The sequence below is a fragment of the Eubalaena glacialis genome, chromosome 4, assembly GCF_028564815.1.
Source record: "Eubalaena glacialis isolate mEubGla1 chromosome 4, mEubGla1.1.hap2.+ XY, whole genome shotgun sequence".
NCBI lineage: Eukaryota > Metazoa > Chordata > Mammalia > Artiodactyla > Balaenidae > Eubalaena > Eubalaena glacialis.
Window position 1 is genome coordinate 12,022,327 of NC_083719.1, and position 13,014 is coordinate 12,035,340.

A 13,014-nucleotide genomic window follows, 5' to 3' on the forward strand; every position below is an offset into this window, starting at 1 on the left:
GCTCCGGCCGGCGCCGCCGAGGCCGTGGCTCCGCGCCCCCGCCCCGCGGCCGGCTCGCGGCTCTCGGGCGGAGTCCTCGTCTATGTGGGCGCGCTCCTCCGGCCGAGCCGCCGCCGCCGCCGCCCGCCGCCGCCCCGGGGCTCTGCGTCCACGCGCCGGGCGCGGGCAGCTGGGCGCTCGGCGCCGCCAGGCCAGGCGCGGAGCGGGCGGCGCGCGGTGCTAGGGGCGCGGGGCCCGAGCCGGGCGCGGCCGCGGGCGCCGCCGCAGCCATGAGCGGCAGCAGCGGCGGCGCCGCCGCCCCCGCCGCGTCCTCCGGCCCCGCCGCCACGGCCAGCGCGGTGAGCTCGGGCTGCGGGGGCGGCGCCGGCGAGGGGGCCGAGGAGGCGGCCAAGGACCTGGCCGACATCGCGGCCTTCTTCCGATCCGGTGAGTGCAACTGCGCCGCTGCCCGCGCGCGCTCCGCCAACCCCGCCGCGGAGGCGCGGTCCGCGGGCCCTGGCGCGCCCGGTGCTCGCCCGCCCGTCGGGCCCGGAGCGCGCTCGCCCAGGCCGCTGCCCCGCGCCGGGGCTCCCGGCTCCACACCGGCGGGTCCCGCTGCCTGCGCCGCCCCCGTGCCGCGGCTCGGCCCGGACGCCGCCGGCTCGCCCTTCCCTGCGCCCGCCCCTCGTTCCAGGGTGAAATCTCCCCGTCGCCCGCCCCGGAGGCTACAGCTCCACCGGTTGGGGCGCCGGCTCTTTGTCTCTTTCGAGGGAGGGCCGAGGAGGCGGCGGCGGGGACGGCGAGGGCGGAGGCCCCTGTCCCGGAGGCCGAGAGGACGGGGGCGGCGGGGCCAGGCCCGGGAATGCGGGCTCTCATCTGGGCCGGTCTCCGGGGCTGATTTGTCCCTGGCCCCTCGTCGACCCCGTAAGCCGCCGGGTTTCTTCGCTCGGTCCTCTAGCCTGTCACCTCCCCAGACTCGATCTACACTTCTGGGAAACGGGGCAGCCATGGCACCCGCCGCCCAGGGAGGAGGGGAGGTGGTGGCAGACATGAAGCGCGGCCGGCCGGGCGATGGGTGAGCCATTGTCTCCGGGGGTGGCCCGGGAGGGACATCTGGGAACGTGGTGACCCCGGGGGGCGGCGCGGGGCCGGCACTCGCGGGGCACTGCCTGGGAGGCAGTGCCAGGTGGCCCGGTGTCTCTCGGGCGAGGAGGGGGGTGGCCGCGGGAGAGGCGAGCTTTGCGGCCGGCCCGCGGAGAGGAGGCGCGGGAGGCGTGACAGGGCGTCCCCGGGACCCCGGCGGCGGCGCCTCCTCCCCGCGAGCCCAGATCCCGCGTGAGCTGGCCCCGCGCCCCGCGTCCCCGAGCCTAATCCCGTTGGCTGGCGCGTCCGGGCGGCGTCAGCCTCGGGGCCCGCAGCCCGGAGCGCAGCGCCCAGCGGGCCAGGTGCGGGGCAGGGAGGATGCAGACTCGGCGCTGGAGAGCCGAGGAGGGCGGGCCAGGTCGGGGCCGCGGCGGGCGGGCGGGCGCGGGGCGCGTGCGGAGTGCTGGCGGCGGCTCCCGGGAGGACGGCTGGGCCGGGGACGTCGGGGGAGCGGCCTGCGACGGGGAGCGCCCCGGAGGCCGGCGGCTCACGTTCCTTCGTGGCCTCTTTCAAAATCAAGTCGCCAGATTCGGTGAGATCAGTTCGGTAATCCGGGTCACAGGGAGCAATTTGCAGCGGGAGGGCGATGGTCGGAGGCAGAAGTGAGGAGTGCCGGTGCATCCCTGGTTTAGTACTGTCTTCCCTCGTTTTCTTGGTCCTTGTCAGGTGGGGTTACTTTTGAGTCATTATAAGAGATTGGTTGTGGCTGGGAGTGACATACGCCGACTCAACACTGTCAGCTTGGGGTTAATATACTCCCCACTGCTCCCTCTCCCCGCGAGGTCCCCGCAGAAAGCAAAGGTTTAGGAAAACATGAACTCCTTCAAATGAAAGCCTTTTTTTGGTGCACCTAGCCCGATAGAGAAGCCCCGTCTTACCTCTTAATAGCAGACCTGGGACGTCTTCCCTTCATGCCCTGCAGCTAAGTCTAGCCTGTCTTCTCTCTGTCTTTACCACTTGTCACAGAATAATGGATTCTGTGCAGAATTCAGCTCCTTTCTCTTAGAAAGGCGCCTGTGCCCTTGTGATGGAATTTTTGGTGCTTTCTGAGACCAGACTTTCTTATATCTTTATTATGCATAGTAGAGAAATCACTTCTTTCGCTCAGAAGAGCCTCAAAAGATATCAGGTTGGACTGGATGCTCCCAGGAAACTTGCTCCCAGTCAGTGTGGCTGTCCGCAGGCTTTACCTGGCGAGGTAAGTCTGTTGGTGGCCATGCCTAGGCCTGTGCTCTTGATCCTCTGCTCTGTCTCCTGTACATGTTCAGTTTGGGGCAGAGCCAGTCGGTGCTGCCCACGGGTTTATTCCTTTCTTCCTCCTTCCAAAATGATTGGGCAAACTGCCCCTTTAGTTATCTGACTTGGAATCAGGAACCAGAGCAGATTTTAAGTAGGCAGCAGTTGCGCCGTCCCATCCCAGGGGTAGCCTGGAACATCTTTTAAAAGTGCTTTTCCCTCCTTTGGGCAACTCTGAATCCCTGACCTAGATCTTGGCCCCAGCATCTAGGGCAGTGATATCTGGCAGAGGGAGGGTGGAGGGGGACCGTTCAGTTGGATTGGTTGGGAGGGATGGGACGAACGTTTAGAGAGATGAAGCAGGAGGACCCTGGGTGGGGACCTCACCTGGTAGAATGGCTCAGGCAGGGGTCCTCCTGGGCAGTTTGGATTGAATGTGGATGGCTGAACAGAGAGGTCAAGTCCGTTAGTAAAATCGAACATTTTTTCCTAAGATGTAGAAACACAGGAAATAGGTTCTCGTTGACTGGGGGTGGACAGATCAGGGTGTGAACATTTTTCCAGGGTGTTGTGAGCCTGGTACTTAAGATTGCCAGTCTGACTTAGACAAGGCGTTTCTACTGGTTGCCTTTCATTTCTTGGCCCTGGAACCGTTTGCTTGGCCGCCTTATTTTCTTTCCTCCTTTTTGTTCCTTGTCTGTCCTGCATTAAATTTTATCCTTGTAGTCACCGATTGAAAACTGGTACCCATGGTTGGATGAAAGAAGGCGAATTTAGCTTGATAGAACTTTTAAATAATTAGAGCAGTTCAGGCATAGAATGGGCTGTCATGATTACTGGACACACTCAAGCAGGGGCACTGCCAACTGCCAGGGTTCGGAGCTGGGTGCTGGGGGCAGGACTCCTGCACTTACTTGGAGAGGGTCTGGGGAGATGGCTCAGGGGCTGTTGCCTCCTTGGATTCTGTAGTTCCCTCTCAGCCCCCAGCACCTAGTGGTTATTCTTCACTTTTCTTTTAAAAAGGCATCACAAACCTGAGCTGGTCCATTAAAAAATTTTTAAAAAATGTTACGGAAGAGGAAGCAGGCTTCTAGGGAGGTTGAATGACTTGCTCGGAGTGGAGCTCTGGTAGAGGTGGGGTCAGGGCCAGGAAACATGCCCCTGACTCTGGGCTTCTTTCCCGGATGCCTGTCATGGCCAGGACTTTGCCTACATTAGTTCTCAATCCCACCGGGACCAATCACTTTTATTGCCAGTCTCTTCCGGGGGTCTGTTCTTGTGGCAATAAGTCATTCTTTCAGAGCTTTCCCTGTAACCTTTCTGGAGTGTGTGTGGGGTACTTACATAAATGCATTATTTTTAATCTGCTTGGCATGTTTTAGGTTGGCATCAAATGAATGTGCAGAGAATAAGGGTTTGTGGTTATTATGAAGCATCATGGCTCATCGTGCTGTGTTCCTTTCATTACTAAATCTTATTCTGGACTCCTGGCTGCTGCGCTTCTCTTTCCAATGGAATATGTGAAGACAGTCGAATCTGTTCCTTAGTGAGGGAGCAGTCTGCATATCTTTCTATGTTGGTATAATGGTTTCCTCATGGAATATCGAGGGAACTTGTCTTTGTATTTATGCTTCTAACACCACTTAAGTAGCTGGCTTCTGAGCTTGTGTTGCTGCTGCTTTGTATACTTAGAAGCCTGGCGGCTTTGGTCTTTGTGAGCACCAATAATAATTAGCAGTTGGTCCTTGTTACCCTCAATGTTTTGAAAAGGAAGTTGAAGAAAATGAAACTTGATAGTGAAGGTTGGTTTCCCCTTTCTCAGTGGCACAGTGAGGCTCAGTTTTAGAGGAGAGCAAAGAGATAGCTGAAAATATCCTGTAAGTGATTTTCAAGAAATCAAAGAGCAGTGAAACAATCATTGAAGGAAACTTTCCATTGAGACCTTGTAAACTGACTTATTGACATGGAATATTATATTTTTTCCTTTGTGATTTAACCATCCAAGATTCAAATGAAGATTTAGATGAAGCCATTTAAACCATTTAAATGATTAACCAACATTTAAATGAAACCAGTGGTTCTGTTTGAGATGAGGCATGTGGTTTAAGTATGTTTTTCGAATGTATATTAAAAATACGTCATTAGGATGGCCTTTTCAGACCTCTTAAATGTTATGATAGATTTGGGATTTGTTTCTAAGTGAAAGATGTGTTTGGAGCTGTCATAATCTAAATCAGCTCTATCTGATATTTAAGTTTATTTACTTGACTCCGCTACTGAGAAAATTTTCTCTCATATCCTTGGTGGAATTCTAGAGAAAAGTCAAATTCTTACTCAGTAGTCACACTTTACTGCCTAGTAAAGTCACTTATGTTGCTCGGGATGAATTGTGTTTTACTATGAAAAGCAGTCTTCACAACCCCCTTCTTTCCTCCTCGGTTCTATAATGAATTGGTTTTTGTTTCCTGAAGTGCATTGTCTTGACAGATTTTTAGTAGCGCCGCTGGCAGAACAGTAGCTACTCCGTGGGTGGTGAAGAAATGGTTTCGGGTGAGAACCCTACTGCATTCCCCCGAAAGGCAGTGGTACCTCTGACGCCGCTGCTTGTTTCTTCCTCTCGCGAGTGTTCAGCTGAGTGGACTTGGGTGAACTGACTGGGGTGACTGTGTTGTTTGTCTTGTGGACAGAGATGCTGTCTTTTGTATCTTCTCCCTGCTTCCCAGCCCCGCTGAGGCCTCCCTCGTGGGCAGTGAACGGGATGGGCCCACGGGCGCAGAAGGGCTAAGAGGGATTAGATGGTACAGAGACAGAGTTCTCTTTTGTTCTCCTCCAGATTCTGCTGCTGAGCTGCCCAGCAAGCCCTGGGCAAGGGGATGAGCATGCATGGGAACCTGCCCAGTGTGCCTTGCGAATGGCAATTCTGGCAGATGTATTGTTTTATTATTATTATTATTATTATTCACCTGGAGCCATTCTGGGTATCGCCATCGCTGTGTCTCTGAATTAGGGCAGAGGAGCAGAAAGGAGCAAGACTGTGTGGATCAGGGCCCCGCAGGGTGCCTTCCCCTCTGCCTGCTCCGCGTGGCCCTGGGCTCCTGCGCCCGCTGTGGAGGCACTGCCTGCCCGAGCCTCTGGCCCCTGCTCCTGCCACAGTGCTCGGCCCCGACCAGAGCGCGATGTCACTCCGTCTCGCCACTTGACAAAGAGGAGACCCTGGCTAGAGTTTCCAACGCCATCTCCCAGCACTGTGACATCCTCGAGCCTTCCACGCAGACGGTCTTGTTTATGGGAATTCTTGCCCCAGTGGTTAATGGTTGGCGAGTGCCTGAGTCTCATGTTCCCTTCTCATTTGGTAGTGGAAGCACTCAGTTTGCTTACGGAATAGTTGTTACCTTAATTTCCTCTTTTTTGTTCCCTCTCCACGTAAGGAAGACCCTGGAAACCCAAGTTCTGAACCATCTGCCCTCTGGGAAAGGTTATATATGTCTGGGGCGAGAGCGAGAGTGAGAGTAGGGTGTGTGGACTTTCCAAGCGCAAGGTGTAGGGGCTTGAGCTGGAGAAAGGCGTTTCTCTGGGGTTTCTGGGGTTTTTCCCTTGTGAGACCTCCTGGTCAGTCTGGACTATTTGATCTAATGCCAGATGTGCTCTGGCAATATGAAACCTCCCTTTGGTGATAAATATACTTGAATTGTAGATTACTGACTTTTTTGATCAGCCACACGTCTACTCTTCTCTGGTTGGGGAGGATTGCGGCGTAATCTATAGAGCAGATCTTATGTTTTGGAAGCATCACGTTATTTGGGCTCTGTCATAAATTAGTACATTTTAACAGTTACTCTGACAGGGGAAGCTTTAATGAAAACGTTAGTGAACACACAGAATAGATTCTTGGTCTAGGGTACTTTGTGTTAGCAGTGTCCACGTGAGTTCATCAGGCTTATTTTCTTACAGTTTGTAGCCCTGTTGTGGACAGCGATGAATTGCACTCGGTTTCTCTTCAGGAGGGGTTTCTGCAAGGTCCTGCCAGCTGCATGGCCCTCCCCTCTTTTCCTTCAGTCTCAGGAAGGTACTTGGTATGCTGCTCTGTTCCTGTCCGGCTGCTGGGAAGGGCTAAGGCCCTTTGCTGTCTGCTGTGGTTGTTAGCATTAAAAGGAGTAGGTGTGAACAGATAAACTGTGGTACATCCATTCAGCTGATGCTGAGTGAAGGAAGCCTGTTTCAAAAGGCTACATAGGATTCCACTTGTATGACATTCTCAAAAAAATAGAATTGCAGGGACAGAGAACAGATTGGTTGATTGCCAGGAATTAGGAGTGGGGAGAGCGTGACTACAGAGGGGCAGTGTAAGGGGCATTTTGAGGGATGATGGAACTGTTTTGTATACGAATCCTGGCTGTGGTGGTGATTCTATATATTAAAATTCATAGAACTGTACATGGAGAAAAGAATCCAGTTGTACTGTATTATAATGTAAAACATAACATTAAAAAAAGGCTAACTACAAACTGGGGGAAAACATTTATATTACAAATCAGACAAAGAATTAATATACAGGATTAAAAAAAGGCTTCCTCAAATCAATAAGGAAGCAATCCAAAAGGGAAATAGACAGACAATTCAAAGTACAAAATGGCCAACACATATTCAAGGAAATACAAATAAAAACTGTGAGATACCAACAAAAGTCAAATCTAATAGAAGTCATTTATCTAGGTAAACTTGAACAAAACTGAGTTATTTTAGAAAGATTTTTTTATTGATTTTAAAGATAGTAAGAGTCAGACTGAACTAGATGGGACCAAACTTCCTGAAACGTCTCGGGGTCGCCTAGGGAGACTTTGAAGATAATTACGGGGAAGTAAAGATCCTTTTCTTGGATTCTGTAAGAAGCGTAACCTGGGAGTCCATTTGGCATGTAAGTCAAGTCTGCTGACTTAAAAAAACTGTCTTTAGATACACAGTCACCTGCTTCCAATTTTCCCACTCCAGTGAGTTTTGCTGCTGTCCAGATAATAAAAGAGTAGCACGTGCAGGGTGGTCCGCTGTGCCTCGACATTCTTGGTGTTAAAGAAGGAATTTCTGGGAATAAGTTTCATTTGGGGGAGGGGGCGTTGTTCCTGCATTAGTACCTATGTGAAGTCATTTGCCCTCTGTTCATGGACCTTCCTGTGTGTAATTGACTCTGCAGCTCTGTATTTCGCAGTGTTGATGGTTAACAAAGGAATTTATAAAGTGTTAGTTTCCCCACTTGACTCATAACCATAAAATAAAGCTGAACTTGAGAAAAACATAATTCAAATTTAAAAGTATAATCCTCAAATATTTTTAGATAGGTTTTGTTAGTGTCTCGTTTCTCTTTGTGTGTGTGTATCTTGGAAAAGTCATAAAACACCCCACTTTGGAATTCTGTGGAACGGGTGGTTTCAGTACAAGAAGAAATGAATATATCAGAGACTGAGTTTTAAAAAAAATTTATTTATTTATTTTTGGCTGCATTGGGTCTTCGTTGCTGCGCGCGGGCTTTCTCTAGTTGTGGCGAACGGGGGCTACCCTTCATTGCGGTGGCTTCTCTTGTTGCGGAGCACGGGCTCTAGGTGCGCGGGCTTCAGTAGTTGCGGCACACGGGCTCAGTAGTTGTGGCTCACGGGCTCTAGAGCGCAGGCTCAGTGGTTGTGGCACACGGGCTTAGTTACTCCGCGGCATGTGGGATCTTCCTGGACCAGGGCTCGAACCTGTGTCCCCTGCACTGGCAGGTGGGTTCTTAACCACTGCGCCACCAAGGAAGTCCCACAAAGACTGAAGTTTGAAATCTATTTTAAAAGAACCCATGTTTCTTAGTATATGTGAAGAGGCATGTATAAATGACGTGTGTTTTAATTTTAATTAGAAATTTATGCCTATGAAAAGTCTGTGAGAGGTTGGTCAAAACAGTATATATTTACAATTGTTTTCCATCGTTGATTCCTTTTACTTCACTTCCTCTTCTCGCGCTGATCCACATCTTCAGGGATTCCTTTTTCCTTCATTGCTGCTGCTGTTGAACGCCATGTCTGCAAACCCAAGCAGGGTACTCCTGGGCCATTTGGTTTCTGAAAGTTGTATGTTTTCTTACTTGCTTTTACTCTCAGTTAATCCTTGTCCTTCATGGCAGATGTGCTAGGATCTTCAGGAATAACAAAATACATGTTGTTTTTTGGATAACTTTATTAGTTTAGCTTTTAAATGATAAGGACCAAAAAGTACAATTCCTCTATTATTCCTTCTGAAGGTGCACACAAATATATTGGGAAGCAATACTTTGATTAGAATGTTGCTGTAAGTATTTCTGCTGAACTAGAGTCACTCATACAATGAAATCTCTAAAGTTTAAATTGTCTAATATTTTGGCATCCTAATAACGAACAGATTTCTCCTGTCTAATGCTAAACAAGTAGATGTTTCTTGCTTGTAGGTAGCTTTTTTTTTTTTTTTTTTTTAATTCATGATTATGAGAAATCCCTTCCAGCCCTCTCTGCCCCTTTCAGGACCACAGTGATGATAGCTGGCATGCAAGGGACCCTTACTAGCTTCAAAAAGCCAGATTGCACAGAGGCAGAGTATGTTTCACACATTTATTTCGGAGTTATTTCACCTCCATTGAAATGTTGTTGCACTGTCCTAATACATCTTGGGTTCAGGAACGTTGAGAACCGGTGCTAATTCGATGGTTTCCAGGCCAATCTGTTTCCTTCCCGTGACAGTTCCGTTCACGTGTCCCTGGATGGGAGCCTCCGGGAGAGCAGCTCCTGACGGGACTCGTGAGCTTCAGCATTTCGTTAGCTGGCTGTGTACCTGCTTCTTTCCTGATATTTAACCGCAGTCTGAGAGATGCAGGATCTGCAGGGGTTCGTTGTTGGGCATCTCTCGTCTCCATGGCATTGTTTATAGGTCCTGTCTCAGCTCTGCTGGTTGCTGAACACACAGAAGGGGACAGCCTGTTGGTGAGATGGGACCTGCCCCCCTGAACCAAATTACTGGAAACCTTTGACTGTAGACCCTATGCAGGATTAAGGTGGGATGATGGTAGATTTCCAGTGACAGCTTGCAGTGTGGATCGGGGGCTGTTTTGGGGGCAAGTAGGATGACGGGCAGTCTTGGAACAGCCCTCTGCCTCTCCACGAGCTTTGCGGTAACCTAAATCTTTAGTAGCAGCTGCCAGAGCAGCGTGGGAGGCAGGACCCCCAGCCGTCAGGGGTCAGGTAACGCCTTTGGAATTAGGCTCCATAAGCAGGTAAAATAAGTGCATCCGGAAAGCAGTAACCTGCTTGTAAGGTCAGAGAATGATATTTAAAATAGGTTTATTTTCTTGTCTCCACATGTTATTAATGCCAGTCCTGTCCTTCAAGAAAACCTGGTAAAGTCTTTCTCTTAACTATTCTCTCTACTGCTGCTACCATCTGAGTGCCTGTGATTCGAGATGCTGTGCAGGTGTTTTATATACGTTTTCTTATGTAAAATCAAATCCCCCATCCAGCAGGTGGATGCTATTTCTGGGTTAGGATGAGGATCTCAGCCTCTGGGGAGGTTGAATGACTGCCCCAGTTTGCACTGCTTGTAGGGGCTCAAGCTGGAATTTAAACCCATGGCTGCCAGACCACAAAGCCCCGGCATGCCCTTTCCTTCCCTGATGGAGGGAGAGAGTAGAAATGACCCTCATTCTGTACAGCATCCCACAAGGTACTGTGTTGTAACTTTCAAATCTTTAAAACTGAAAATGTATATATCCTTGTGTGTTGAGGATGGAAGCTGTAATTTAAAAGTCTCACACCAAACAAAAGTGGAATGAAAGATTCCAGGATAGAGCAAGCGTTTTTTTCACGTTGGTCTGAGCCCTGTAATTTAGCTTCTATGCCTTTCCTTTTGTCACCTAATTAAAAATGATGTTCTTTTTAACATAAATAACCCTGGTAACCCCAGCTTTCCCACTGAGGTGTATTGAGTTTTCCTGGCTCCCAGCTGTTTCTGTCTGGGGAGGACTCCTGTGGAAGTGCTGGTCCCTGTTTCCCTGGCTGTGGACTTGCCCGGGGAGGAAGTGTCTGCGGTGGTCAAGGTCAGCTGTCAAGGTTAGCGGAGGGAAGTTTGGGAAGGGCGGGGAGAGGCTGGCCGGGGAGGGAAGTTTTTTCAGCCGGTTGATGTGTGTGACACCTTATAAAGATTACTGGGGCTTCCTTTCTGACTGAGGAAGGGAGCACGGGTTGGGGAGTGGGGAGGGGCCAGAGGCTGTTAAGCTGCTTTGTCGGGGACAGTTTTATTATAAGGTGGGTGTGGTGGTCACTCCTGGGTTCTTTCTGTGTAGCTATTTTGTTGCAGCCACTCATTTCTTTGCTGTTATTCATGGAAATGTGCCCATAGATGATGAGTGTTGTGGTCATGGGGAATAGATTTATTTTCCACCATCCTCTTTTAGTGAGATAACTCTCGGGCACGTGTTCTAGGTTTTCCTACATGTGGGGTGCATATTCGTCAGTCACACCTCACCTACCCCTCCCTCCCCAAACTGTAGCCTGATTTTATTCGATGCTTCAGGTTTACTGCACGTGCAGGTCCCAGCAGCATTTCCACACTGGGAACGTGATCTGTTTTCATGTGTCTCTGAGTAACTCCACATCTACCTTGGACTTTTACTATTTCAGTCAGAGGATGGTTGAAATGCTGGTGTCTTGGATGTAGACATTATATAACCGGAAGGTGTATTGTACTCTTAAAATCTGCTTTTCATTTCCTCCTGGTTTACTCAAGGAGTTTCTAAGTTTCAGGTTTTTTCATTTTTGTTTAATTCTCGCTTTTAAAAAATTTCTAGAATTACAAAAGTAGGATTGGCCTGCTGTTTAATGGGAGAGTATGTGCTTTTGACATGCTATTTTAGTTTATCTTTGGTTTTAAACCAACAAAGGAGGTACGAGGCTGAAATCCATATCAACTTAGTCAAATTGAGATTTCACTGTATGTATCATTTTTGGCTATTTAGTTGGTTCATGTCTTCATTGTTGATTACATTTAAAGTTCGTTGAGGTTTTCTTTTTTGGGGGGGGCGGGAGCAGGTAAGTTTGTTTTGAGAAACCAGTGTTCATGTTCAAAGAACTCAGATTCCCCAGTTGTTACTATTTCACCTCAGGTGCATCACCTACCCCTCCCCTCCCCACGCCCCTCTAGATACACACACACATACATATACATATATATTTTGTATATATTAAATTTACGTATTACTTTGTTTCTGAACCATTTGAGAGTAAGTTGCAAGGTGAGGGTGCCCTTATCTGTAAAAGGTGGCTCGATAGTATTGTCTAAGAGCAAGGACATTCTCTTACAGTAGTGACCCAAATTGTTAATTTTGATGTAATATTATTATATAAATCTGCTCACTTTAATAACATTTTACCAGTTCTTCCAGAAACTGTTGGTGATTAAAAAAATATTGGTGGCCCAGCACTCTATCCAGGACCACGTATTACATTTAGTTGTTATGTCGCTTTGGTTTTAATTTGGAACATCTCCCCAGCCTGTCTCTTTTGTTACTTTGATATTTTTGAAGATTCTAGTCACTTCTTTGGAAGACTGTCCCTTGGTTTGGGTTGTATGATTCCTAGGTTCAGGTCATGCATTTCTGGCATAAGGGCTGTGTCCTTCCCCGAGTGCCCTGTCAGGGACACAGCTGTCAGCTGCCCGACTGTGGGACGTTTGTTCAGTTTGGTCATTTGATTTAGGTGGTGACTACCAGGTTTCTCCACTGTATTTTTCCCTTGTAATTAGTGTCTTGTGGGGAGATAATTTGAGACTATGTAAAATCCTGTTCTTTTCCCGACTTTAATTTGCTGGTTGTCTCCGTTTATGACTTTTGCCTGAATCAGTCATTACTATGATGGTTGCAAAATGGTGATTTTTCTAACTTCATTATGTCTTCTGTATTTCGTTGGTTTTCGACCGTAAGGCAGAGCCTCTCCTTCTGCCCTACTTATTTATTTATATAAGTGTGGCGTCATGAATTCCTGTCTTATTCAGTGGGTTATAATCCTTTGTTATCATTATTTAGTTTGATGCTCAACTTGTCCAAGATCTGGCCATGATGTCCTTTCAGACTGGCTCTTTTATCTTTTGTGACATGTTCCCATCATTTTTGGGGCACTTTGTTATTTTCTGACACAGTAAAATATTCCAGGCTTATGTTGTCCTTTCCTTACTCCAGCCCTGAAATCAGCTGTTTCTCCAAGGAGCCCTGGTTCATTTTAGCAGAAAACAGCATTAAGAAACTCAGTCTGGGCACTAAGTGTAGTTATTGCTACAGGGGTTTCATTGCTTCTAGAACCTCTCAGTGCACAGAGCTAGGAAGTGGGGAGTATGTGTGTACGTCCACACATACATGTATATGCACACACACGGTGTCACATGCACACGTGCCACTGTCTTTTTGTGCACCTGTCTGTCTAGAATAATAACCATGAGTTGATACTCATGCCTTCAATTCCAGTCCAGTACTACAAACTGCATTTCAGTCTTGCCTTTCCCAAATTTGTAATTCCCTTCTCTGACGGTGAAGGCTCCTTTTATCCTCAGTGTCTTTGCTGATTTCCTCAGTCCTAGAAAATGCAGTAAGCAGTTTCAGAATGGTAAGCCATA

General features: G+C 48.8%; 1 protein-coding gene across 4 annotated transcripts in view; it reads left to right on the forward strand.

Moving 5' to 3' along the window:
- The first annotated feature begins 269 nt into the window (after nt 1-269).
- Nucleotides 270-13,014, forward strand: part of TRIO (trio Rho guanine nucleotide exchange factor) — a 370,516-nt gene continuing 357,771 nt past the window's right edge. Inside the window, exon 1 of one of the 4 annotated variants that reach the window (XM_061189136.1) lies at nt 270-426. In XM_061189136.1, the coding sequence (XP_061045119.1) occupies nt 270-426 (157 nt within the window). Of the gene's footprint in view, nt 427-870; nt 1,055-13,014 lie in introns of those variants that run through there. The other 3 variants (XM_061189139.1, XM_061189138.1, XM_061189137.1) reach the window with 3 other exon arrangements.